The 27,869-nt window shown below is 37.4% G+C and overlaps 1 protein-coding gene across 5 annotated transcripts; it reads left to right on the top strand.

The window, feature by feature from the left end:
• The first annotated feature begins 65 nt into the window (after window positions 1–65).
• Window positions 66–27,128, top strand: kif2a (kinesin family member 2a). Of its 5 annotated transcripts, none has more exons than XM_088910437.1 (21): window positions 66–283; window positions 11,825–11,919; window positions 12,485–12,607; window positions 13,065–13,119; window positions 15,182–15,292; window positions 17,104–17,204; window positions 17,920–18,015; window positions 18,272–18,326; window positions 18,875–19,037; window positions 19,251–19,341; window positions 19,905–19,968; window positions 20,050–20,141; window positions 20,788–20,930; window positions 21,664–21,868; window positions 22,614–22,724; window positions 23,052–23,119; window positions 23,921–24,004; window positions 24,630–24,777; window positions 25,113–25,214; window positions 25,436–25,571; window positions 25,752–27,128. In XM_088910437.1, exons 1-21 carry the CDS (start codon window positions 223–225, stop codon window positions 25,835–25,837), a joined length of 2,190 nt encoding a protein of 729 aa, XP_088766563.1. In that variant the 5' UTR covers window positions 66–222; the 3' UTR covers window positions 25,838–27,128. The 5 variants fall into 5 exon arrangements, with proteins under 5 accessions (XP_088766563.1, XP_088766562.1, XP_088766561.1 ...); XM_088910436.1 differs by having other exon boundaries at window positions 23,921–24,034; XM_088910435.1 differs by having other exon boundaries at window positions 15,182–15,349; window positions 23,921–24,034.
• The last annotated feature ends 741 nt before the right edge of the window (window positions 27,129–27,869 follow it).

The raw sequence follows: 27,869 nt of genomic DNA, 5'->3' as shown, positions 1-27,869 counted from the left end.
ATTTTTCCCGGCCCTCCCCTTTAAGGACCTTGTTGCGCTGTGCCGTGACGGGCTGTAGGGCGAGCACTGTGCGCAGGCGTCCTTCTGCCATTTTTTCCTCCATCTCCCGGTTGCTTCTGTTACTGACCTCCTCCCGGTTTTCAGCAGCGTTAAACCAGCAAGGTCTGTTTCAAATAAAAACAGTGCATTAACACCGCATTTAATATCCTTCACCCATGAAGCATGGCGGCTAATTTCGGCAAGATCGTCATCGGCATTTACGTGGAGATAAAACGAAGCGATGGTAAGTGGTCTGTGATGATCGGTCATGTCAGGTTTTTTGGATTGATTTTTCATTGGGAGTTGTTGGAGTATCTTTGTGTTGCTGGTAGTGAACAGCAACCGTTGACGCTGGCAGACGCGGGTGCAGTGGCCTTGGGCGGGGGATGCAGTATTCTTCAGGATTTCTCCTTTACTCCCCTGTTTGTAAAATCCGCATTTTACACATTTTAGATTCAAGAAATTCAACCAGGTTAGTTCGGCCGGCGCCGATGTGGGGTTTTTGTCATATAAACGCCCTGATCTCGCATGAACCTGACGTCACTTGATTGGGAACCGCAGTTTTGACATTTGACTTGTTACAAAAGTATCTAAAATATCAACACAAAAGCGACACATTTATTTTGCTCTAGACCAGAAAGGTTGCAATTTTACCGTTTCGGACTGATGTGAAGAAATCTACTAAGGATAGATAAAATCAAATCCCGTATTTCATGCTGTATTTCTGTGGAATAAGAAAAAAAAACGCAGGTCACAAAAAATGAAGTCGGGCAATATGTTAGTATGTTAGTGAATATTTGCCGACAGTTTCAGATTGTCTTCAGACAGGAACTCGCAGGCAGAAACTCATAACTATGCAGTGAATCAGTACGAAGCCAAACTGTAGGTTCTGTCAGTTTTCCACTAATTTGTTTTTCTCTCGCAATTGATTTCAGTTTTGTGCGGGTGCTCATGTATTGTTAATCTTGTCCCTAGATATTGCAGAAATGCTTGTTAACGCTGGACAGTTTTAGGCAAGTGGCTCGGAGGGGCGAGTGCGCATGTGCCGGCTGGTTTGCCGGGCGTGATTAGAAAAGGTTCAGTATTCGGCAGCTCAGTGCTGCAAAAGCATGGTTTGTGTGCTGGGCGTGAAACACGGCGGTGTATTTCTTTCAAAAATAAAACGATGACGGAATTATAACCTGTTTAAGATTTTATTTTTGTAAGTTTCGTGTTCTTAATTAAACACAATAAACTACACACAGACACCACCTTGACTCTGATGCGCTTTGTTTAATTTTTTAATATTATTAGATACGTTATTTCATTATCATTTTAAATGTAGGAATTGCATAAATCCAGCCGATGTCTGTATTGTCGGAGTTTGGTGAGAAGTTTACGTACTTATCTAAGGACTGTTGTTTTCCTGCTCATTACCATCCCAATTATATATTTGACGGAGCGAATTGTGTATATTGAAAGGAAAGACACCTTTTATGTTGGTTTTTCAAGAAACATTTAACAGGGAGCTATACATTTCTGTCATAGCGGATTGAATTGGTAGTTGTATAATATCTAAACATATTCAGATTTGAGCAGTGAATAAGGAACCAACCTCACAAGAGCTGATTTTCTTCACAGTTCTTTGAGATCACGGGATTATGTAGGCCTAAATGGGTGTCACTGGATCAGCTGAAATAGTGGAGAAAGAATGAATAAGAATAATTGACAAAACTTTAAGTACTCCAAACAATTGTCTTTACACAAATAATAAACCATATCTAAATTAAGATGCCTTATTACCATCCATGTTGAAGCAGTTGTTTAAGATGCCCTTTAGAGAAGTTCAGCTAAACTCGAATGCATTCAGATCTTGTCCCTCATTTGCCATATTGCATGAGTAGCTCTTGTGTAATTGGAGTTAACTGTATAAATCGGGGATGCAAGGTTTCAGATTACAAACATCCATCTGGAGATGTCACAGCACCAAAACACAATACAGACATTCCAGACCTTGCATTTCAGGTAAAGAAGAAAGCATGTAAATAAGTCAGGTGCTTCTGTTTCTGTGGCTTAACAGAAAATTTGCCCTGTTGTTTGCGAATACAGAGAACGACTTATCTGATATTTTAGAGCAATATGAAGTCAACCTAAACAACCTAAAACCACATGAAAGGGCCATAAGAAACCTAAAAATTGGCGGAGGCCATCTGGACTATCTAGGCTTATTATGCTAGTCAATTGTATTAGCTCTCAGGAGAGTATATCTCATGCTAAAGCCTAAAAGCCTAAAAGAAGAAGAGGTGTAGTATCTGATTTCTTCTAAACCAATCCGAGAGTTTTTACTACCAGCACTCCAGAAAGTTTCTTTGCATTTCAATTGTGAACTTTTTTCATTCTTCCCATCGGATTCTGGGACAGAGTCCTTGTTAATGTCAGGGCATTCTGAAGCACCTTTCTTTACGAGGCGTCCCTGAGCTTGCCTTCTTTCAAAGGGGTGTCAATTAAAACATTTCAGCCGGGGTTGTGCTGACCCGTTCCTGAATGACCGTTGTCTTCAAAGTAAGTGTAAAGCAACAGCACCTCAGCAGCTGGGACAAATTGTTAAATCGGTCCACTTAAGCTAATTATGAGCTGATTTAGGTTGTATGAACTAAGCTGGGTTGAAAGCCTGCTGACACACGAGCCTCGCAGGTCCTGTTTTTAGGCTGTCATATGTTATGTCTGTTAGCAGTGGATTTGCATTGCTTTCCTGTGAACAGTCTCCAAGGCTCGTGCATCCAAATGGGCAGTGGAGTAGAGTATTATTAGTGTAATGACACAAGTGTGTTGCTTTTAATAAAACCTCATTTGATTTGGTCTATTATCAATGCAGGAAAGTTTTCCATTTTCATATCATCTCCATGTTGTAAAGCAGATGACAGTATTGTTTTACTTTTTTATGCTCTGTTGATATTAGAAGTGTTTGCATTCGGCGCTATGCATTGAATGTAATTTAACATAAATAGACTCTTTAATAAAGACACTCTCAGGCTTTTTTTTTTGCATTACTACTTAGAACAGGGGTTGTGAAATATTTTAATCCTTGCACTGTAGCACTGGAATCAGCTGGGTAGGAGAGGAAAAAAATTCTGAACACAAATTGACACCACTGTTATGACCTTAATAATTGCTGGTCATTTTCAAATGCAAACATACTAAATTCCTTAAAGAATAGTAATATCTGTTGTACAGCTAGTCTTTTTTTGATAACTTTAAGTGCCACAGCTTAAGAGACCAAATACATCTGTTCAAAAATAGCTTTGCCTGTTGACCGTCTATCTCTTTTTTGTGTCATTTTTGTAGCAGCTTTGTTTTTGCTGGTCCTTTTAAGTGAAGCAGTCATGTTAATTGTAAATGTGTCGCTAGGCCTTTACATTGGTTATTTCTTTGTTCATTCTGCTCATGTTGTTTATTAACTGAGTAGGCCTTGACTATTGCATGCATTAAAGAAGTGTGCATTCTTCTGCCAGAGATACTAACTTTGAAGTAATTTTGTTGTGTGGTTATCAGCTGTATCCACGAAATAATGATTTCTCTCTTGCCTGTTATCAGTTTAATCCTGTTTTAGAGGAGATCATGTCTGTTAAGTACATAAGAAGGGTTACACATGAGAGCAGGACATTACTTTTCTCCATCTAGCCCATTTGTTTGCTAATTTAATTGAAATTGGGCCACTCCTGTCTTCAACGGTTTCAGGGTCACTTTTTTTATTTCCACTGCTGATCTGAATCACTATTGAACTCATTATTTGTATAATAAAACCGGTCCCCTATTTCTTTGTCCTTGATCTGTTGCCGTTTGGAAAACATCTGTGGAACTTGCAGGATCCGGACCTGGAGTTGTCCGTGCCTGCTCTAGCTGTTTCTTAAAAGAGGTCAGGATGTCACCTTCAATAGCATGGCTTGTTTCAGATGCCGGCACAAACCCTTTGAGACCCAGAGGTACTTCTTTGTCATTTTAAACACACTTCCCTGTAGTTTACACTTTGTGTCTCACTGCTGATTCAAAAGGAGCTCACTGGCTTGGTTTTGTCAGTGCAAAACCAAGGCATTTCAGGATTTGAGCTCTTGAATTAGGTCCTCATGAGCTCGTGTTGTAGTCATCCAGGCTGGAGAAGGTTTGAAAACAGTATGCAGATTTCTGGCCGATATATCCTAAAAAAAAGTAACCTACCTTATGAGGCTTGACTGTGTTTTTACTAGTACACTAGACAGAGGGTTAATTGAGCCCTGACTGCACCCTGCCTTGTTGGATAATCCGGCCTGTTTTTAATAAAGCACGGCACACCCATGAATATTTGTTAGATACAGCTGTTGTTAGAAATGGAATACAGTATTACAACATTACTTAGACATATAAGTTCTCCTGCGTTCCATGCCTCCATCCAGTCAGCATTACATCTGAATTTCCCTGTCTGTCAGTCTGCCCCAGGGGTCTCAGACTGTTCCTAGAGGGCTCCAGTCCAGTGTATTTCATAGGTCACCCTAACCCGGCTGTTTCTGAAGATTGGGAGCACTTGCACTTTTATTCATCAGTTAAGCAATTCCTTCAGTTAAGGGGTATTGTAGTCCAAAGAATGTTGAGATTTTTGTTCCAGATCTGTATATTACATAATTTAACAAAAATCAGCTGCTTAACTGATCACTGTTGTTCCAAGTCTTTCAAATTTAAAGATTTGATTCATACATACCTGCTGGATTGCGGCTTCCAAGTCCAAGGTTGGTGACTCCTGTTCTGCAAGACAACTAGATTAAATTAAACACACTCAAGTACTAAGTGAGAATCTTTTAAACAAATGCTTGTACTGACCTGAAGTTTAGACTCCTGTTTTTTACTGAATTAACTGATGTAGTTTTCCTTTGAAGTCCAGATATGTCATATGGTTACCATAGAGCATTATCCTGATTTGCACATTGCTAGTATAAATGTAAGGAAACAAAACGTAATGACATAAAGCGGGAGAAAGCCGTTAAAATGTTTCTTTGAATATGTTTTGATCCTACACTCGTGTGGGCTTATGTTAAAAATTGTTACTAACCAAATTAATGAAACCCCATGGGTATGAGGCTGTTTATTCTTAACATTATTTAGAATGTGTTGCAGGAGAAATGGGTCACTGTCACACTTTTTCAAACCTTGTCTGGAAGAGGATTTTCTGGCTTTTGATTCGCTGAATAACAGACACTGCCAGACTGTGTTTGAACTGTGCGAAGGGTGGCATCTTTAATTTTAAGCACTAACTATTTTTAAGAACCTAATCTCTAGTTAATGTAACACACACTGTTTTTTAAATGAAACCCCAGAACCTGCAGAGACTTTTATAAATACCCTACTGCAGTTTTAGGAGGCCTGAAAGTACTATTAATTTTAATTTTCTTTTGCCTTGATAATCAATTACAAATAACTGATTTTTCTCTTGGAGTTTCTGGTAAATTGTTATAATTTAGGAGCTGTAGCCAGTTATGGTAGTGGAGAGATGCAACATTTAAGGTTTTATAGCTCTCTTTAAATCAGTCGTTTTAGAGAGGAAACGAATATGAATTTTGACTACTGGAGCAAACAAAAAGTTTAGAGAGAGTTCAGCTGGAATGAAAATCAGAAAGGTTTTTGATTTTTTTTTTCTGGACTGGAGTTGCCTTTCTGTTATAAAATAGTAGGGGTGACTAGTAACCGGTAAAACGAATAAGTGACACCAATTCCGCCCTGCACACGTTTAGGTCTCTTGTGTGGAAGCTGATTAACGAGACGGCCGTGCCATCTTGAATCTGAAAATACTAGAGGTGTGCCAAGCCAATGTTCAAATAAAAGCCGAGTTTTCGTCTTGATGCAGTGAGTAGTCCGTGCATTATGATGAACAAAATGAACGGTCCATTCAATTTGATTGGCTTTTTCATGGATTCATTAACATTGTTTTATGTAAAAGGTTTTACATTAAAGGAGGGGACCCACTTCATCCACTGCTGAAGTGAAGCCACTCCTGGGTGCTGCACAGCGATCATTATGTGCTCAAAGCCCCCCTACAATGTAGGTCAGGCACTAGTGAGAAACGGCTTCACCAATTGAGTGGTTAGCTTTGTTTAATGTAGAAATCACCGTTTGCTTAACATAAACGATATTATACAAACATACTTAAGTAAGGTAGTGGTCTGGTAAAATGTGATGTGTTTGTGGGCACTGTTTTCCCAATGGGGAACCAATGCATTTTAAAAACAAAGCATCAAAATCCTTGGATGCCGACTGCCTGATAAGCCTTTAGACAGCCTAGTAACAATGGACTCAAGCCTGCTAAGTCCACTATTTCGGCCTATTGTGCGGATGTCATCCAGGTGCATCTTGGTTTGTTTTCCATGCAGGTATGAGAGGAGTATATATCTACGATGGCTTCCAAGGGAGAGTGGTGATAAAGTGTTCATCTGAGCACAAATTAGGAACTAGAAGCTAGTTTTTCTGTGCTGTTTGCTTTTACATTTTTGTTGTTTTCATTCAAAATCTTACAAAAAAATGAGTGTTGACAAGCGTCTGCTGCATCACACCTTTAGATAATGTTAAAAATCAAACTTAGTTTACTGAAAAACGTTTTTTAGATAATGCACCAAAATTAGTTTCAACATTAGAATGCGACAGCAGTACCGCTTATAGCGCACAAATTTGAAGACAAAGCTGGTCTGATTTTTGCACTTTTACACTAGTGGTAAAAAATAAACTTGTGACCTAGTGTTAATTTAGAAATAACATTTGCCTGGCTGATGTTGGTGGACTATTTTTTATGAAAGTTCTATAGGATAATGCTGAATAATAAAAGAAAAATGGTAATGTCTAAAATTTGATAGATTGAATGAGTGTAACCAGGATGCCTTGCTTATTTGATGGGTTTAATATTGGTAGGATGGGGGAGATTGAAATAGCTGGCATGTGCCCAAGACTGTCGTCATGAAACCCTTAAGAGAGAGAGAATGCAATCTATGAATGGGTGTATTAATGTGAATACTTGAATGCCCAAAAGTTTAATCCTTTATTGAAAGAATAGGGACAATTCATGCATCCTGATGATCTCTTTAAATTATCTAGTTTTTACAGCTGTTCAGTTCCTGACATTTCCCCAGGTAGTTCATTGTGTCATTTGTTGCCGTGTAGCTCATTTACAACATCCAATTTGAAGCAAGATGCAGGGAAAGTATTGGGTTACTGATGGATACATACTTCTGACATTTGTTCTAGAAAGTTATTAGAGGTCAAACAGCAATATGGCTGACAAGTTAATTTTACTATTCTTAGCTTCTTGCTAGTGCATCATCTATATACGAACAGTGATTTTGAATAGTATAGTATTTTGTTAAGAACATGCCCCAGAGGATTTTGCTGGAATAAATGCTACCATTTATGAGAATTTGATATTCTCGTATGCTCTTTAAATTCAGGATCTCAACTGCCACAGCTGAAAAATCTGTGGGTATAAAACGCTGTACATAAATATAACATGCTTTATATAGGGTCCCGAATTTAAAATATGACCTCTGAACATAGAGAACATAACTGCTTAATAATTGTTGTTTCTGGGGGGAGTTACACAAAGCTCCCATTTCCACAGGGTGGGACGCAGTTTGGGAAGCACTGCTGTCGAGGTATGGAGAAGGTTTTGGTTTGTTTTCCAATGAGGAATCAACAGTTGGTTTGCTCCTGGTATACCTCCAGTTTGGTACCTCAATTGTTGATTATTTCTGCATGCTGCTTCAAACCCATATGCTGGCACAGCTGAAGGATACTGAGAGGTCCACAGTGTCACGGAGATGAGCGCAGTGGTGCGTCCCTCTCTGATGACACTACAAGTGTCTGGTACGTCTCAAATGCACGCAGTCCAGGCTGCTCTCCAGTTGTCCACAGCTGTTTTGGGAATCCTGGATACAGTCACCTGAAGACTAAGCCCAGGTTTGGAAAGGCAACACCCGAGAGCATAGCCTGCACAGTATAACCTTTGCTCTGAGCAAGTGTCTCTACTTGTTGAACTAATCAGTAATTTGGGGGTTCTGGTGCAACTCCTTAATAGTATTAAGAGAGCATCAGAGACGGCACACTAGCCTGCTTCTTCAGATGCAAAATATCCCTTTTGCATACTTCAATGTTTTGTAAATTAGTAGCCAAATCATCTCGCGACCCCGGCTGAGGGCTGCTGTTGGGAAGCAGTATGAATCCTTGGAGATTTGGCGTTAATGCTGGTTCATGTGCAGTCTAATGCCATTTGCCAACTGGGGTCCACCAGTTGTTGTGGATTAATTAGGTACTGCTAGACTTGAGCAGTTTCGAAGGGAGTTTGCTGGAGAAAGCTAGGATTTCAAAATCTTTACTGTCTCAGGGGCAAACACCCTGAGATACCCTCAGTATTGAGATGCATAAACTGTGAGTACTTGCTGATCAGCATGTGATCAGCATCTGCAATGGATGTCTCAAAATGGGAGTGTAGTTTGGAATTCTTTTAAAGTGTCTGAAAATAACAGTTGGGCAGCTGATTGCTCACAATGTGCTGCACGAATGTTGCGTGGAGGCAATATTTCAATGCCACAGATTTTATCTGCCATCTCAAGGTATGAGTTTAACCTGGATTTTTAAAGGTGGATAAATTAAAGAGACGCAGGACTTGGTGGGGGGGGGGGGGGGAAGTGTTGCTTTGAGTGCTTAAACGTCCAAAGAACTGAAATTGTGAGGATCTGAGGTCAAATAAACATTCCAACTATTCAGCCATCTCGTTTTAGATGCCACCAAGCAGCAGGTTTGTATCTGGACCTCCACTTCTAGAGCTGCACAGTGCCTTTCGAAGATGCATGCAGATGCTGCTTGAAGATGGTCATTTATCTTCCTGGTGTCTTAACACTGATACAGTATGTGGACATCTGGTGTGTCACTCGTGTTATCAAGAAGCTTACAGTAGCTGCGCAGTGGACAGACATGAATTACAACTTTCAGAAGGCAGGACTTCAAACTTATGAGTTGTTGTATCCATCCATTTTCACTCTTCTTCTCCTGGTGAGGGTCGCCGTTGAGTTGTTACATAAAAAATTAAAACAAGAATACTTCCAGCTTGCATTGGAAAAGTTCACTCGTTTTGTAGCTTAGCTTTGATGCTGATGCTTTTTAAGAAAACCCCAAATATAGCAAGGCTTATGAAAACTGTAAATGGTGCATTCACCATTAAATTTTTAAAAGAATGAAATGATTAGTGAAGTATATTTATGAGAAAGCAATTTTATTTTGTGTTAAGAAGTACTGGTGTTGTTTTGATAAACTTCATAATGTCTCTTAGTTTTCTGTAGGTAAATTGTTGGTTAGAGCATTTTGTTAACCATACAGTAGAGTGTGTGACTTTACAGAGTCTGTAGCTTTGGCAAGGTTTGGAATTTTTTGTAGAAGTAAATGAAACAATTTCAGATTCCAAGAATGCTGAGATAAATGTTTTTTATGCCTACAGTTTTTCTGTTGACAATCATTTCTCATGAAGTACAATTGTGGATTTCGATGTGGCAGTAGCTGACAAGAGATAAGAGTAAGAGAACTCCGATGTAAGACCTTTAGGGATAATTTTGTGTACTTTGTGAGTGTTTTTGTTTTTGCTTGGGAATTTGGAAATCTGTCATATTGTATGACAGATTTTTTCTTTCAAAGGCCAAATTGAAATATTAAATGCTTGCATGCAGGAATCGAAAAAATTAGATTGCTGCAAACAACGGGTCATTTCTTTTTATAAACTGAAGTTAACATAACCTGATTTAGCACAGTGTCCGTCAATAATTTGTGATTTACCCCCAAATCCACTGTTATAGTATTGGTTTCATTCGTATAGATGCAGATTGATGCTGAATTTTGTTGTATTGCACAATAGATTTAAATGCACATAATATGGCTACATTGTTTTAAGTATAGTAGGATTCTATCTCCAAAAATACTGCATTCTTTCATTTCCTGATCCTGTAACTAATGTATTAATGTACTAATGTTGTCACTGCATCCTTAAATACCCATCCTGGGAGAAGGAGGACGTTCAGAGAAGCTCAGACAGGAAATTTGGTGCTGATTGGAAGAGAGTTGCCTCTTTCACTCATGGCCATAACTAGCCTACAGGTGCTGTGAAGTCACGCAAGTCTTCTGAAAGTTTTGCTGCTGAAAGCCAAGAAGCTTTGGTTCTCTAATCCAAAATCTGCTCCTGGCAGAGCTGAGTGAATTGTGCAGCACCACTTTGGGAATCCTGGCCATATCACAAGCTGACTGACTCAGACTAGGAGCACAGTGTCTGGATCACAGTGCTCCACCTCTGTGGAGTGTGCATGTTTTAACTGGCTGAGCCACATAAGGAATTCCAAACCTTTCTTGTTTTGAATTGTTCACATACACATAGGGATATATTTGCACAAGAAGCCTTAGGTGGTCTACGATTTTAAAGCACGGGAGAACATAGTGAAGATCATTATATAAACCTTTGCAATGCTTATTCATATGCAAATCTATTAATACCAAAAAATTAAGCTCTAACTGTAAGCTTTTTTTTAACATGCTTATAATATATCAGTGTTTTTATTGGTATACAGTTAAAATAAACTGCAGGGTACTTTTTTAAACAGTAGATCACCAAGTAGCTTTCCCATTTTTAATATGAGAAATGATTTATAGCTTTCTTGTGAGAAAATGTGATTTTTTTTAATTGAATGACCCAGACAAAAAAAAAAAATTTCAGAAAATGAAATGCAATCACAGCATAAAAGCTCTTCAAACGTCAGAGACAATCCTAGAGCAGATGCATCAGTCCTTAATAACCAGCAATGCAGTTATAGAAATTTACATGTATACGGGGGGGGGGGGGGGTTGAAACAAGAGATACAATCAGCACTCTGTAAGTAGATATTCTTGTGCAATTTCTTATTGGTTGAGCATTTTGTTAGTTCTTGAAAACCATATAACATTTTCTAAATGTATAAATATTGTCTCTTTGAAATAACCAATTCACTAATCTATGTCAAACTGAAATGATAACTTATTCTGTTCCTCTGGCCTTTTAAACTTTACAAAATTGTGAATATTTTTTAGATGTAACCAGTGGTATCACTTTGTATGTATGTAATATGCAATACAACTAGTGTTTTGAGGGAACTTTAATATGTTCAAATCAGAAAAACACTACTGTATTGCAGTTTAGCCTTGTTTGACATGAATTGCTGCTTCAGTGTGTTCCTGGTTCTTAATCAGCATCATCCATCTGTTTGGTGTTTAGCAGACACAGATGCTGATTATGTATTGCTCTTTCAACATTCAAAAAGGATACCCTTTGGAAAACTTAGTCCCTACAGAAATCAGATAAACTTGCACATTGTTTAGTCTGTCGACTTCATCATTTAAAATGTTTGTAAGTATTTTCTTTAATTTTAAATTCATAAATGAAAATTGGTTAATAGAGGAGAGAGTGCATACAAATCTTTCTGAAATTAGAAGGAAAACAGTCTCTTGCTGTACATCTCGTTGAAATAAAGTGCTGAAATGCAGTAGCAGTAAGACACAGACAAGTGTTTAAATAAAACTGCCACATTATTATAACCTTGTTCTCATTGGTGAATGCATTTATTACATCAGTCACATTTTTTCATGACTAAATAAAGTGTTTGTGAACGCTAATCCTGGCACTCAGATGAAGGTAGTTTATTACATTGGTAGAGTTTTACATTGTGTAACTCTGATCTTTTTACAATGCAAACACGTGAGAAAGTATTTGTATTTCTTTTTTCAGGACGAATACATCAGGCTATGGTCACATCCTTGAATGAAGACAATGAAAGTGTCACGGTTGAATGGATAGAGAATGGCGACACTAAAGGAAAAGAGGTATGTTTCAGTATTTGCCCCGATGAACAGTTTCATAAAGCTTTTTTGTACAAATGTGTGCAATATGATATTTTGGTAAGGATGCAATGGGTAATGGATAGCTACCTATCCTTTGTTTAATAGTATTCAGCCATGTTCCTGACATATTATTTAGAAAATGCACACTGAGGAAAATAAAACAGGCAGTTTGATAATCAGCTTTGGTATTAATTGTGTTTGGGCAAAGCAGATAGATGTTTTGCAGTGGATTATTCTTTCTATGGAGTCACCAGTTTGTGTTAACAAGGGTCACATTCCAGGTTTCTATAAGGTGGTAAATGTTCTGCAGATCTTAGAGCAGTGGAGAAGGTTTGACTTCATTTGTCAGGTTTAAACCATAAGTAATAAACCAGTTTAAGACTTTTCTTGAGGCCTTATGAAACTGATCTGAAAACATCGAAAATACCTGCTGGATGGTGGCTCTTCAAGAGTGGATTTAGGAATCTCTGGTGAAAAGATTATAAAATGATAAAGCAGCGATTTGAATTCACAAGAATGATTTGTTTAAAATGGGATCTTTTAATAGATTGACTTGGAGAGTATATTTGCACTTAACCCTGACATCGCCCCTGATGAAGACATTGCTCCTAGTCCTGAAACGCCACCTCCACCAACGCCAAGCTCTGTGAAAGTTAACAAGATAGCAAAGGTTTGTGTCTTGCATGATGGCCTACAGCATATTTCCTTGTGTTTAGTGGCAGAGATGTCTAAGATGGCCTTTGAAAAGTTTAAGACAGTGAAGAAGACAGTAAAGGATAATCTTGCACTTCTTTAAAATTGATAGACTGCTTTTACGGCTGTATACATTTATGACTATTCACAGTGTTTTGGTTTAGCTGGGTCTACATAATACTTCATTGTAGGAAACACTCTTTTCTGCAGCTTTTATGTCTTTTTCTTTCATTTTTGTTGTTCTTTTTTTATGTAATGATAGTTACATTTTTAAAGAAGGAAACATTATCTTATCTGTATACATTTATGTTATTTGATGTTTGTTGTTCATATTTCATTATACTTTTTGAAGGGAACAGTATCCTTAATGTTTTTTTATGTCCTGAAAAGCTATTAATGGTGCCACTTTTATTTTTCTAAACTTTTATTTACAGAATCGAAGAACATTAGCACCCACTAAAAATGAAACACCTTCCAGAGATAACAGAGGTAAAGTTTTGCAGAACTACTTAGTTCATTATGTCATTTTAATTTTATAGGCTTCATGACTGTGCTGATATAGAGCCATATTTTGATTTTGAGCATTTAAATAATACTACTACAAAACAACCAGCATCTATATCACCCTGCAACTCACAACTGGCAGCCCACTGAAGCTCAGCAGGTGTGACCCTGGTCAGTACCGGGATGGGAGACCTTCTGCAAAATCTAAGGTTGCTGCTGGAAGAGGTGTTAGTGGGACCAGTAAGGGGACGCTCACTCTGTGGTCTGTGTGGGCCCTTATGCTCCAGTATTGTGATGGGGACACTGTACTGTAAAAAAAACAAACAGATGCCATCCTTCTGATGACATGTAAAACCGTGGTCCTGAGTCTTCAAGGTCATTACAAATCCCAGAGCGTAGGGAGTTGGGGTGTTACCCCGGCGTCCTGGCCAAATTTCCCATTAGCCTTTACCGATCACGGCCTCCTAATAACCTCCATATATAAATTGGCACCAGTCAATGGTGGTAAAACTCTTTGAGTGGAGTGTCCAGAAAATCACTAAATATGTGTAAAAAATAATATAAGATGAATGCATATTTAAGTACAGGGCTTTACGAAAGTATTCAGACGCTTGCACAATTTTCACATTTATTTGCTTTAAAGTTTGCAGTTATGATATTTTAGTATCAATACTTTTATATAGGACCAGGTAAATGTTTATTCCACGCTGAAAGGGAAAGAAAAGGGATGCACCATTTCCACTGCGGAGCCTTCTTCAGGTGTGTGGCTCCACAGCCGAAACGTTGTCTCTTTTCTTTCCCTTTCAGCGTGGAATAAGCATTTACCTGTTCCTTTGCAGCCTCCACGTGCTGACACGGCTCCCTACTTAAACTTTTATATATTCAACTTGCTCCAATCATTCAAAGGAAAAAAATAAAGGAATTAAATAGTAAGAAAAAATGGGTATTCAAACTTATGGGTAACTTGAGAGACAACAATAGAAAGCAAGGGCTTTCTTCACTTGTTGCTTGTGGGTTAATTAAGCAGGTAATATCCCAGCATGCTTATGGTCATATATAAAAATGCTGGATAGGCCTTGCCTATAGTTCTGGCTAGCTTGGCTGCAAGAAGAGTCCTCAGTGGCTTTGAAAGAGGGTTGACTGTTGAGGAACATTTGGTAGGAACTTCAGAAACCCAACAGCACACCATGCAGATGTTTCATGAGCAGCAATGTCTAATCTGATGTCAGCATGGAATTGAGGAAATGATATCATCATCAAAGGGTAACGATGGGCAGATGTACATTCTCCAGGATCATGATATCTGTGCATCAGTTTAGATTGCAAGGCAAAACAGGTTAGTTGCTGAGTAGTTACTGATCAGCACGCTTGCGGGTCCAGTGGTTCAGAGAGCACAGGCAATAAGCTATTGAGCAGTGAAGAAATGTGTTATTGTCAAATGAATAATTTGTCACCATATTCTTGACAAATGGACAATAGCACATGTAGCACCATCTTACAGGACTCTACAGCCCTGAGTGCTTGGATACCAGCAGTGAAGGGTTTTCACAGTGTGGATGCACTCATTCCCTTGGAAGGAAAGCTCAATGCTCACTTCCTAGCTGCTGGGAAATGTGTATTCCAGACTGACTTTGCCCGCATCTACAGAGCTCGTGTGATCACAATGACTGATGTTATCCATATGTCCATATGTCAAGGTCCACCAGATATTGAATCCACGGATCTGAATAGTTATGCAGTCGACAGATCTTTATAGTTTTTACTGACATTTATGGTTTCAAATAAAATATTATAGTTAAAGAATGTTTATGCGTATTTCTTTTTTAAGTTCACAAAATATGACCATAGGAAGGCTCAAAATATATTTGGATAGCACTGTAGATGCCTTCCTACTGTTATTAGGCCTCAGCGAACACTTTTGAGGACCCCACAAGAATATTTTGCTGCTGAAACAAAAGAGTTTTGTGCACATATGTCTTGTTGTGTGTTGTGCCTTCATGAACATATGCACTTACCGGTCCACTCGTGCCTTTATTTTGCTTTGCAGTTGGGTCTGCTCGAGCACGGCCCAGTCAGCTTCCAGAACAAGCACCGCAGCCTGCAGCACAACAGCAGCAACAGCAGTCGCAGCAACAACAGCAGCTGCAGCAGCAGAATGGTAGTATTACAGATATTTCGCCAGCTCAACAAGCAAAAAAGGAATTTGGTCTTCCTTGTATGTATACATTTCTCTTTCAGGGTGTCAAACCATGTTATAACTGTTGGTAGTATTTGTTTTTCAGTTTTTTTTCAGGTTGGGGAGAATAGGAACAGTAGTCAAATGCTTTCTTTATCTCCTTTGGTGAAATTGTTCATAGCAATCCATTTGACGGCACTTTGAAGTTCCACCAGTAATATCTACATGGGCTGAGCAGGCTCAGTTGCATAATGTAGCTTCCCTTTTTAGATCTTGCTTTAGCCAAACAATACATGAATTACAGCTTAGTCTCAGTGTGTGACTATTTGCTAAATTGTAATGGTCTATATATTTATTTTCTCTCTCAGTAAAAGCTTATGATTTAAAGGGAAATTGCCATAGTACCGGAGTAAAGCAGCGTACAAAATTACAATAAGGATTTGTAAAATAGGATTGGGAGAATAATCTTTTTAATCTTTTATGGTTAAACACTTTGTAGTTTGAATATAGCTATAGCATTAAAGTGCATTTGAATCCATGTGAAAATAGTACATGTGTGTGTAAATATGAGGATGTCTGAATAACTCATTCCCACGATAATGTATTTATTTGTGCTTAGTTACTTACATTTAGTTTCAAAACTGGTTCAGACATGTGTTTCATCATTGAATCAGGAATATCAGAAATCTGTGCCAAGCTTTTGATTTAACAAGTCCGCTGCATTTTACTATTGGTGCAGATTTTCTCCCGGACACGTGTTTCTTTAAAGAGACCGGAAGGAGAGAAAGCACTGGGTGCCACATTAGGATTCCCTGGCTTCTTTAAACAGACAGCTGGATGGGTTCCTTGTGGGACTAGTTCTTAGAAACCAACGAAGCTAGATTGATTGAATGGCCTCCTTTTCATCGGTGTCCGTTTTTATATATATATGTGTGTGTGTTCTTGTTTTCAAATGGACACTTGGCCCTCAGACTTGACAAAACGCTGTCATGAGATGATTCTCTTACTACTCATGTAGGGAAGTCAACACTGACTTCCCAACCAGGTACAGTAACTAAATGTCAGAATCTGCGGTTCCTCTCATAATAATTGGGATTACTATTACACTGTTTTAAAACTAGCTCTAGACCTGGTAGGTGGATAGAAATTAAACATTTGTTTTTTAAGTGTAACTTTGCCTTTTTCTGTTTTCTTCTAGATTGTAGAAGAATTTGTTTAAATAAAAACTTAATTGGTACTTTTCTGGAGTATTTTAAATTTAAAATTGAGAGCTGTATTTATAACAGTAAAGTCTCTTAACTTCTAGTCAAACTCTGCAATTACTTTCTCAAGTAATTAGGCAAGAGTAAATTATTAAATTAAAAATAAGCTACATTTTTTTGTGTATTTAAGTAGCGATTAAGAGGGAGTTAGTAGTGTTTAGTATTTTTTAATAATTACACTGATTTTTTTTAAATCTGATTTTTGTTTCTTTTTCGTTGTTTCTGTTTACAATGTCCATGCATCACATTAAAACCTGTCAGCTCTTTTGTTAATTTGCAGGCTGGTCAAAATGGTAACTTGTCATTTGTTTGAACAGGTTAAAGGGTCCTGTTTCAGTGTGGCTGTGTAAGGGGAAGAATGCTTGTTCTCGCTGAAGAACACATATCTTGAGGCAGTCCTGTCTGGCACAGAGAACAAGTGGGCTTTTAAATAGTTTGCCAGACACATATCTGATGATGCTTTACGTAAAGATGTCCTGAATCTAAAAAGAAGCCATTTTATCATAATTCAGTGGAATGTTTGTTTTTTAGCTCGCAGAAAATCAAACTGTGTCAAGGAGGTAGAAAAACTGCAAGAAAAAAGAGAAAGAAGACGGTTACAGCAACAAGAACTGAGAGAGAAAAGAGCACAGGTACATTTTCTGTTATTAAAAGTGTTAGATTTTAAGATATTTTCAGGGAGGGGATTTTGCTTGCTGTAAATTGTGGTTGTGGTTCAAATTGGCAATATAGGGTTTGAAGATTTTTACACATTGAGACTTTATCGTGTTATCCAGTTGCTCTGCCTAAAATTTCTAAACTTTTGCAGCGTTTTTTTATAGCACTTTAAAATCTGTGACGTGTAAATTAAGTAAATTTGTATTTCAGAAATGTTTTTCTATGTTTGCCATAGTTTCAATGTACAGTTTAAGTATTTCTTCACATTTATCCTACCTTTGCTGTAAAAAGTGGAATTAAAATCTATGCTTGCATTTATATGTAAACCTCTATTTTTTAGGGAACTAGGGCATAGGTATTTTTTTTCCTATTAGGTAGAGAGTATGTAGAACTGTTTTGATGTACACTTCTAGAATTCCCAAATACACCTGAACCTTTGAGCTTTAGTAAGAAAAAAAAAAATGTTTTTTCTTTGTATCTGTTCTATGCCGAAATTTTTTTAATGTAATTGTCCTGTAAAAGACATGAGACATTGGCTGGTTTTGGATTAACGCCTTAGGTTTGTGTTATGGCAGTTTGGAGACAGTTTAAACTGCTGCCTGTTTCTTTTATTGAGTTTGATCCCCATATGTAGCCCTGTTGAACTGCTATGTTGTAATTTTTTATTACATTTTAATTGCTTTCCTGTAGGAAGTTGATGCTACAAATCCAAACTATGAAATAATGTACATGATCAGAGATTTCCGGGCGAGCCTTGATTATAGACCATTAACAACTGCTGATCTGGTAAGAACGTCCTTTCTAACTTTTCACTATTCAATGACAATGGTGCCTTGTCGGGATATTTTAATTTCACGTTAAGGACATTTTCTTAAATCTACTATTTTTATTTAAGGTAAAACATTACATGGAAAATTAAAGTTGTTTGAAAAAACCTAGATACAGATGCATAAACACCAGCACTCATTTTAAAATTAAATTCACATTTTCTAAACATGTTCACATGCTCATTCCTTGTAAAATCAATATCCCTGTTTTTTAGATTGAAGAGCACAGGATATGTGTATGTGTAAGGAAACGTCCACTTAATAAGAAGGGTGAGCTGATTTATTCTTTTTTATCCCTCTATTAAAAAGAGTTAACATTTTCACTTGTATAAAAATTCAGGCCAGTGGAGGGCCTAACCAAGGCATTGAAAGCTTTTTATTTTATTTTTTTTCCTAAAAATGATCCATTTGTTTTTCAATTAAATATCATTGGTTACAAGATCTTATTAAAGGTGGAAAAAGGTCTGACATGATTTGTCTTGATTTCAGCCTTTACTTAAAAAAAGCTGAAAATTCAATAAGGGTGTGTAGACCTTTGGTGTCCCCTGTACATACAGTATATGCAGCATTAACTATAGATCTGTCAAAAGTACACTATTAATTTGTAGAAGTGAATGTACTATGTAGATGTTGCTATACATTGTAATATAAAAATCTGTCTTACTGAGGATACAACAGGTTTTCTGATCTTGCTGTTTATTGTCAGAAGATATTGCTATTTCTAAAACATAAGGGACTTTAAAATAACCTCTTTCAAATCCCTTAATGACTTCTTCTAGTATGTAACCAAGTCAGTATTATCCTGTACACAATTTCAGAAATGACCTTGAAGGATCTTGATGTCATCACTATTCCCAGTAAAGATGTTGTAATGGTTCATGAACCGAAACAGAAGGTGGATTTAACAAGATATTTGGAAAACCAAACATTCCGCTTTGACTACGCCTTTGATGATACCACTACAAATGAAATGGTTTACAGGTATTTTAATTCACGATTTTAAGTTCCAAAGAGGCAAATGCTTTTTTAAAAGCAGACTTGTATGAGACGGTACGGTATTACAAAATATCCTGTATAATGGGAATGAACTGCATCATTTTACACATAAGACAACAAGGGGTTTTGAGAACTGTATTAAGGTAGGGTTTGAGTGTCTTTTTCATGTTGATTCTATATTTCCTGTTTTTTTTGCAGGTTTACAGCCAGACCTCTTGTGGAAACTATTTTTGAGAAAGGAATGGCAACGTGTTTTGCTTATGGACAGACTGGGAGTGGGAAGACACATGTGAGTTTTTGGTTTATACCAATTTATGTTTTGATAGTTTTCTTCCTTAATAATAATAATATTAATAATCAGGACCTCGGTTTTACACAGACTGTAGGTCCCAATAACACCTCTTCCAGCAGCAACCTTAGCTTTCCTAGGAGTCTCCCATCCAGATGAGTTTAGTCAGTACACCTGCTGAACTTCAGTGGGTTGCCTGTTGTGAGTTGCAGGGTGATATGGCTGCTGGCTATGTTTATATTTATATAGCTGGCTATAATTATTGGCAGTAAATGCCTTTAGTATATTTTGTTATGATGTAAATACTAACATTGACATGAAATATTTGTATTCATTGTTGTTTTGTGATTGTTTTGACCACCGTGATACTTCAAAACTCTTATTTCATGTTTTGAATCATATAGTTTTCTAAAATGTTCCTGGACAAACTCCTTTATCAATCTTTGAATTGTATTGATATTTGCCAATTATCAGTCATTAAGTGTTGGGAATACTCCTGGTTATATGTTTGAGAAAAAATAACTGGGTTTGCGATGTCTCATGACAGACTTTCTCTTTTTCAGACAATGGGTGGTGATTTTTCAGGAAAGAATCAGGATTGTTCTAAAGGAATATATGCACTTGCAGGTAAGTACAACTTGAACGCCGAAGAAAACCGAGTTCAGATTTTGTTTACTGGTGCTTAACTAAGCTTTAATGTTTTTGCAGCGCGAGATGTATTTCTGATGCTCAAGAAACCGAACTACAAGAAGTTAGATCTTCAAGTGTACGCAACATTTTTTGAAATATACAGTGGAAAGGCAAGTGATAGTATTTTTTTCCTAATATGAGTCTCCTTTGTATGCTGGACATTGCTATTTTACAGCAATTGCAAAACCTTTCCCTATTTAGACCCAGATTTTTTCAATTAACATTTGCATTAGGTGAAGTAGGAGAGACAGTGTGGACATGACTGCATAATGGCACTTCTACACAAGATCATGCCACAGTATTTTATGGTTCGTATGCGTAGTCAACACCTAAGGATAAAAAAGAAAAAAAAACAATATTAGTAAGTAAGAGAATTTGATTAAATTCAATTTATTCTGAAGGGAATGGAATACTTGTTCACAAAATTCTGTTCCCCTTCTTTCCCATCCATAAAGAAAGCTGAAGTACAATAATCATTGTTGCAGAATTTAGTGTAGAGTGACTCTGCATGTTTTTGGGGCTATACTATGAATATTAATTGATAATGTATTTCCTTAGATGCTTTGAGAAATAATTTGAAAGAACATGAATCAATGTTGGGCCTTAGATACAGTATATTTAGTGACGCTGTTTTTATTTTATAAGATTCATTTGTGAATGTGTTTCTAAATCAAGAAAATGATTGGCATGTTTGCATTTGATGCTAGCTCTTGGATTGCTGGTGCTTAAGTTTTTCTTCTGTGTTTAACTTTGAAGGTTTTTGATTTGCTGAACCGGAAAACCAAACTCCGAGTTCTGGAGGATGGAAAACAGCAGGTTCAGGTGGTGGGACTGCAAGAACGAGAGGTGAAATGTACCGAGGACGTATTAAAACTCATTGAAATAGGAAACAGCTGCAGGTATGACTAGAGTTTTATGTCTAGGCTGCTACATTACGTATGCTCTGTACCTTAATTTTTTAAAAATGGTTTTTAGAAAAGGCTTGTAGATACTACATACTAAACAGACTTGTAAAGCTGTGTAAAACTCCATGAGGATTAAGTGCTTGGTGGCGAGTTTTCTTGATGATTCGTCTCTGTGACACCAACTCATATTAGCATATGAATCTTTTAGGATATTTAATACTGTTAACATGACACTTAGGGTTTATATTTCTGAAAGCTAATTTCAGCGTTTTACTTTTTTTGATGTGAAGTTTAATAGATAGCTACTTTAATAGTTGTTTAATGTAACCTTTGCAGTCATTTCATTAATGCAGAGAATCTGTTTTCAGAAAGTCTTTTCCATAATTTCACGCTGTGAATATGTCGTTCTTTGTGTGTAAATTCATGGTTCTGGCATGTTGTATGTTTTATGAAAAGCCACTCCGAAACCCGTGAACGTTTCTTTAGTCTGTTGTTTGCAGGTAATGAAAAAAAATACATTAGAATAAGTTTACTGCAATATTTACTGAAACGTGTAATATTCGATGGACTTGAAATTTGAATTTTTGTGAGGGATTTGTAGTTTTAAACAGGCACCTTTTCCATTAGATTTGATCAAACTTCAGTTTCAGGCTGAAGCTTATTTTTTACTGCCCGTTGCTTTGCTTTTGTCTTGAGGTGTAATCGTTCTTCGAATGTTCTTCCACAGGACATCCGGGCAGACATCTGCTAATGCTCACTCCTCAAGAAGCCATGCAGTATTTCAGATTATCTTGCGGAGGAAAGGCAAGATGCACGGCAAGTTTTCTCTGATAGATCTGGCTGGAAATGAAAGGGGAGCAGACACCTCAAGTGCAGACAGGCAAACCCGCCTGGAAGGTGCTGAAATTAACAAAAGCCTTTTGGCACTGAAGGTATGTAAGATGTCATATTGCTGGGATAACTTAAGCTGCAGGTTCAGTTCCAGAGGTGACATATACAAAATAGACTCTGTGAAACATCCACCTTAAAAAATCTGAACATTTTATTGAGTTATCGCTTTTGAAATATGCCCAGATTTTTTTAAATATTAAAGAATTTCTGTGAAATTTGTACAGGCAATCCTTTTTTCCCTACTGCTAATTTTTACTGACTGTAATCTATATGTTTTGGACAAGAGTTCAGTCGACACAAGTGTCTGCTTGCAGGGCAGGACACATCCTATAGCTCAGTGGTCAGAGGTTGTGAAAAAATCAGGCTGTGCCAATTCCTGTCTGTGATGAAGAATCCTAGGGGCTGAACAAAAATAAGTAACATTACGAGGGGTACAAATGCCCAGGGGATATTTTGGTGTCCAGTGTAAGTTGTCTCCACCAGTGGGACTGGCTGGATTATGTGTGATTCTCTGTGCTGCATTTGATATGCTGGTACAAAATCTCAAAGGTATAAAATGGAGTTTGATGGCAAGAACATCTGACTGCCAAATCAGTATTCAGCAGTAGTGCTAAGCTTTAATGAGCAAATGCAAGGTTAATCAAATGGGAATAGGCCATTCCAAATAATAGTTTACATTACATTGTTAACTTTGCAATTTAGCTCTATTAGTATTATTATTAATTTAGTTAACATTGCAAAGTTTACAATTTTTTTGTGTGTAATTGTTAACCTTTGTTTTGACAGGAGTGCATAAGAGCTTTGGGACGCAACAAACCTCACACTCCTTTTAGAGCAAGTAAACTCACCCAAGTGCTACGGGATTCCTTCATAGGGGAGAATTCTCGAACTTGCATGGTAAGTCAAGCCGTCTTGAAACTAATCTGTAAGTTTAACGAGTAGTGTCATTATAACAGGGTGAGTTTATACAGGCACTCTAACCATGATGGCAGTGCAGTCTTCCTCAGACGTGGACATGGCACATAGCACGTAATTCAGATCGAATCATTTTGTGTACAGTTTGTCTCTGTGGAAGAGTCTTTAGATTCTCATTGTGTGTCTGTCCCAGTGATGACTAGAAAATAATATTTACTGTGACTTTGAATTTCTTTTTTGGTTAAAAAAAAAGTCTGCATAGTTTTTATCGTCATTGAGAATATATTAACTTGCATATTTTCTATACAGATTGCTACCATCTCGCCTGGAATGGCTTCATGTGAAAACACATTAAACACACTGCGATATGCAAATAGGTGGGTGAATGTTTGCATCTCATTTTGCAATGAGTGGAATCGGTGCAATTTTCAAAATATTGTTGCAAAGCTTTTGAAAACAAAAGCTTAGATTTGAACATATTTCAGAAATCTCCCTAGCCACCTAGTAAAAAGAACAAAAACACTTTCCTGTAATTACAGACTGTTATTAGTCTGGTTGGCATGCAGGTGTGTTAAGCTCCCAGTTAATGATCCCATTTATCCTGTCCCTGTGTGTGAAGGGAAGGTAACCTTGACAATTCCATTACATTCGATTGCTTTTTCCTTATAGGGACTTAATTAACTGTCCACCAATCTGTTAAGGCTATTAAGTACTGGTTGGGTTGATCTCCCACGTTACACGGGATGGAAGTGTGAAGGTTGCTCCCTTTGCTCTATGTGATTCATCCTTGAAGAACATAGAAAATCTACTTGTGGTCAAAATATTTTTGCAGTACATAACCATTTTTAGTACCCCTTTGTGTCCCTTAACCATTGCCCTTTAAAATGGAAATAAAACTCATAAACCTGGCTGTGGATTAATTACGTATATTTGTGCTGTGTTGCAGTACAGCAGGAAAGTAAACACCAATTCAGGAGGCATTTAGAAGTTTCAGAGTTACTCTTGAAATCTTCAACAGTGCACAGTGGATCATTAGTGACTTTGCTATTTTTTTAACACAAGGCTGTGCTTGGGGCGTCTCTTTGCCCGGAACAGGTGTTGTGGGAAGGTGCTTGTGTGGTTATCTGTTTTGACCAGAACCTTTCCTTTCTGTTTACTGCTTTATCTCAATACTTCAGAGTAAAGGAATTTGGAATAAGTCCTTCAGACATTCCCTTCTCCCAGGGTGGCGGCAGTCGCTCTGAGCTCTCTCCTGCCTATGAGTATGATGACTTTTCTACTTCGCCCAGCAGGTCTACTTCTCCGCATTTCACAGAACCTTATTTTGTTCTCCCTTTCATTTTAATTTCTGCGGTATGGACTGCAGCGCCTCTAGACGTTCATACTTAAGTTTTTTTTTCTTTCAGTTACATCTTTTAACTGCACTTTGTTCATTTTCTGTCTGCCATTCCAGGTGTAGCATGCATTTGTTTATCCTTTCATTTGTATCCGTACAAATGTGTTTTGTTTTCTCCTTGCTAGTTTCCCATGGCAAGCTTTACTTTTAATTTGACGTATTGTAAGACATAGGTGTGAAGAATGTAATGTCACCATATCTTGCTTTTCTAAAGAAGTCCTGGTGTTTTTTGAAGCCCCAGTATCATAGAAAATACATGACATTTATAACATTTATTTCATTTGAGTAACAATATCCGTCAGCTTCTTCAACAGTGCATTTTGAAGCTTTCGAAGCTTGATCCTAAATATTTAGTGTGGAATTTTTATGGAGTGTGGAATTATTATGTATGGTGTCATTACTTCGGTCTTTATCAACAAAAAATTCTATAACTACGTCACAGTTAGAAAGGAGAGGAAACTGTGTAAACTGCTTCTGTCCTGTGGTCACAGAGTGAAGGAACTGACTATCGACCCGAGTACTGTCATGGAAGGACGTCCCAATATTCACGCTGTCAATCAGCTAGATCCCTTGGAGGCTCAGTGGGGTGTTGGCAGCTCTCCTCAGAGGGATGATCTAAAGCTTCTTTGTGAACAAAATGTGAGTTTTTTTTAACCCCTAATACCTAGATGGTTACTGCTTTCCATTTCCATTATTTTCCGACAGCAACATTTTACAGACCTTGGATGTCAAAGAATCTAGAACATAAGGATATAAGAAAACAAGAAGAGGCCATACAGAGAGTCTAGCCTGTTTAGTACTTAGGCGCTAGAGGTACCAAATATTTCATCCAGCTGTTTCTTGAAAGAAACCAGGGTAATATCTTCGACATCATGGCTGCATTTTTCTTAGAAGGACAACAAATATGTTCACTTGGCTACAGGTTATTTTGGGTGTTGACTGTGTTCTTTGATGAATTCTGGCTGCTCCTTTAGGAGGAAGAGGTCTCTCCCCAGCTGTTCACATTCCATGAGGCTGTGTCCCAGATGGTGGAAATGGAGGAGCAGGTGGTGGAGGATCACAGGGCTGTTTTCCAGGTAAAATCCAGCTGTGTTGCCACACGTCATTTGGTATTTAATTTTTTTCATATAACAGTTTTGTGTAGCAATGTGATTCCTGTTAAATATTTGATCGTTTTATGGACAACAGTAATAATTTGCACCATGTCATTTAAAGTCGTAAGTGGCATACCTATTTGTATTTAAAATGAGTTGAAACAGCACACATTAAGAGATAATGGAATTTGCTTTCTCTCTAGGAGTCTATACGGTGGCTGGAGGATGAAAAAGCACTTTTGGAAATGACTGAGGAAGTGGATTATGACGTAGACTCTTATGCCACACAACTAGAACAAATTCTGGACCAAAAAATTGACATCTTGACAGAACTCCGAGGTAATCTCAATTGAACTTTTTTCCCACTTTTTTCTTATCACTTCACCACACTAATTTTAGTGTTTGATACATTAAAAAAATAATAAATGTGTAACAGGAGAATTTAACACTGTCAGACATTTCAAGATGGAAATTGTTGGGTCAGAAAGCCTTGTTAAATTTGGACCCTTTTCTTCACAGATAAAGTGAAATCATTCCGAGCAGCTCTCCAGGAGGAGGAACAGGCCAGCAAGCAGATAAATCCTAAACGACCACGTGCCCTTTAGGATGTAGTTTTATGTTAAAGGCTAAATTGAAATGGAAAATCCACTAAACTCTCTCTACTGTAAAATGATCTAATAACTGGTTGTGAAGATCCGGCTGTTTGAAAACTAAAACTTGCTGAAATGAAGATTTCTAATGTCCACTTTCCATTGCACATCAGACACTCCCCGTTGTGTTCAGAGAAGTGCTTCTCATCCAGCAGCACAAAAAAAACAAAGGTTGGATTCCATAAGCACTTCCATTTTTTACTTTTTATTTTAATTACCAATACATGTTTTGAGCTCCTTGCCAACATTTTTTTTAAAGAAAATGAAGTAAAACTGTGGACTTTTGGCTTCCATAGTACCTGTTAATCTTGTTGGAATTTTGTTATAAAAGATTGGTGGGATAGTTTTGAAATGTATGCATGCTCAAACCAGCCGTGATTGTAATTTACCACCCATAGACATGACTGTGCTCACCTGTCAGTGCTGTATATAGCAATGTTTCTTTAGGGGGACGGCTCATTATTCTGCTAAGTCGCATAGTAAACACAGTGAATAAACTGCATTACTTGTCAGTGTTCATTTGTTTCCTTGGATCTATTTTGTGTTTTATAACACGTCTAGTTTACTTTTTGTGCCATATCATGTTTTTAAAAGGCAGTTCTGATGTGTTGCATTGAATTTCCATTTACTGTAAAAAGTTTTTCATCTCATTTTAACACTTTCTTTGTAAAAATATGAAAATTTTATCTAATGTATAGTAACCGAACACTGACTTTGGAGATAAGTTGTACTTCTAAGCGTTTAGTGTGTACGCCAGATTCAATGCTGGCTTAAAGAATAAAGGTTCACTTGTATGATTTTATACTGCAATGTATGATATATTTAAAGACAATGTTTTGAAAAAATTAGAAGTATGCTAATTTGTTTTACCATTCATATATGGTTCATAACTTTTTGAGGTGAAAATTTTTACTTTTTGGTATTGTTCTCACTTGTGCATATAGTTCAATACAAGACCCCATACTGGTCATTTCCAACGGTTTTGGCTAAGTAATACATGAACAACTTGCTTCACTTTGTACTAAGTCTAACCAGACATGTCTAGTCGTTCGGTAAAGTACTGTGGTAAACTAATTTTACTAAACCTTCACTATTTCAATTGAGTCATTTCATAACTACCTTGCTTTACCTTGTATGACCCAATAGGTTCCATGATGTAAAATGTAAAGCCTCCATGCTTACAAACTCTGTAAACTTGTGAGCACTTTACTAACATAATATGGAATAAAATGAAGAAAACCCTGAATCATTATTTTGAACCTTTCTAAATCATTCCCTTTTGATTACATAAAACACTGCTGTGGTGCTACAAGACAGACGTTGGTTCTTACTGTATGGTTTTGGGACAAAGTGTTTTCATGTGGTTGTGAAAAAAATACAGTTGGTTTATGTAACATCACTTAGTCGTGTATCTGGATTAGCAGCAGTATGTCATTTTAAAATGTTAATGTAGTAAGGTAGAATAAAATAAGATTATGTGACAGGTTAAAAGAGAAGCATAGTTTATGTCGACTCTTCTTTCTCAGACATGCCCAGTGAGGCAGCTTTTTACATGTGTGATAGCACTTTGTAGCACTCTTAAGCTAGAATGGATGTGGTTGATTGATTGCACAACTGTAATGTGCAAGCCTTTGCCAAATAAAACTGTTTTTAAGAAATACAGAACGGTACTTATATATAGTTACAAGTAATAAGTTTATTCCATGCTGAAAAAAAAGAAGAAAGAAAACACGTTTCGGCCGTGGAGCCTTCTTCAGGTGTGAGAGAGACAAGGCAGTAAGCAAAGGTAATGTAGCGGGAGAAAGGTAATGTTGCGTACTACCTTTGCTTACTGCCTTGTCTCTCTCACACCTGAAGAAGGCTCCACGGCCGAAACGTTGTTTTCTTTCTTCTCTTTTCAGCATGGAATAAACCTATTGTTCCTTTGCAGCCTACGCATGCTGACGCAGCTACCCACCTGAACTAATATATAGTAATTAACAGTTGA

The sequence above is a fragment of the Atractosteus spatula genome, chromosome 3 (assembly GCF_055471065.1).
Source record: "Atractosteus spatula isolate fAtrSpa1 chromosome 3, fAtrSpa1.hap1, whole genome shotgun sequence".
Lineage (NCBI taxonomy): Eukaryota > Metazoa > Chordata > Actinopteri > Semionotiformes > Lepisosteidae > Atractosteus > Atractosteus spatula.
The sequence above is the reverse complement of the archived record's forward strand: the minus strand, read 5'-3'. Positions and strand labels throughout refer to the sequence as shown.

Excerpts from the sequence above, each read along its gene's own strand:
- kif2a (XM_088910435.1), top strand. The coding sequence starts at position 223 with ATGGCGGCTAATTTCGGCAAGATCGTCATCGGCATTTACGTGGAGATA. Across the intron at positions 24,778-25,112 it reads AGCTTCTTTGTGAACAAAAT|GAGGAAGAGGTCTCTCCCCA; the intron begins GTGAGTTTTTTT and ends CTGCTCCTTTAG. Across the intron at positions 25,215-25,435 it reads ATCACAGGGCTGTTTTCCAG|GAGTCTATACGGTGGCTGGA; the intron begins GTAAAATCCAGC and ends CTTTCTCTCTAG.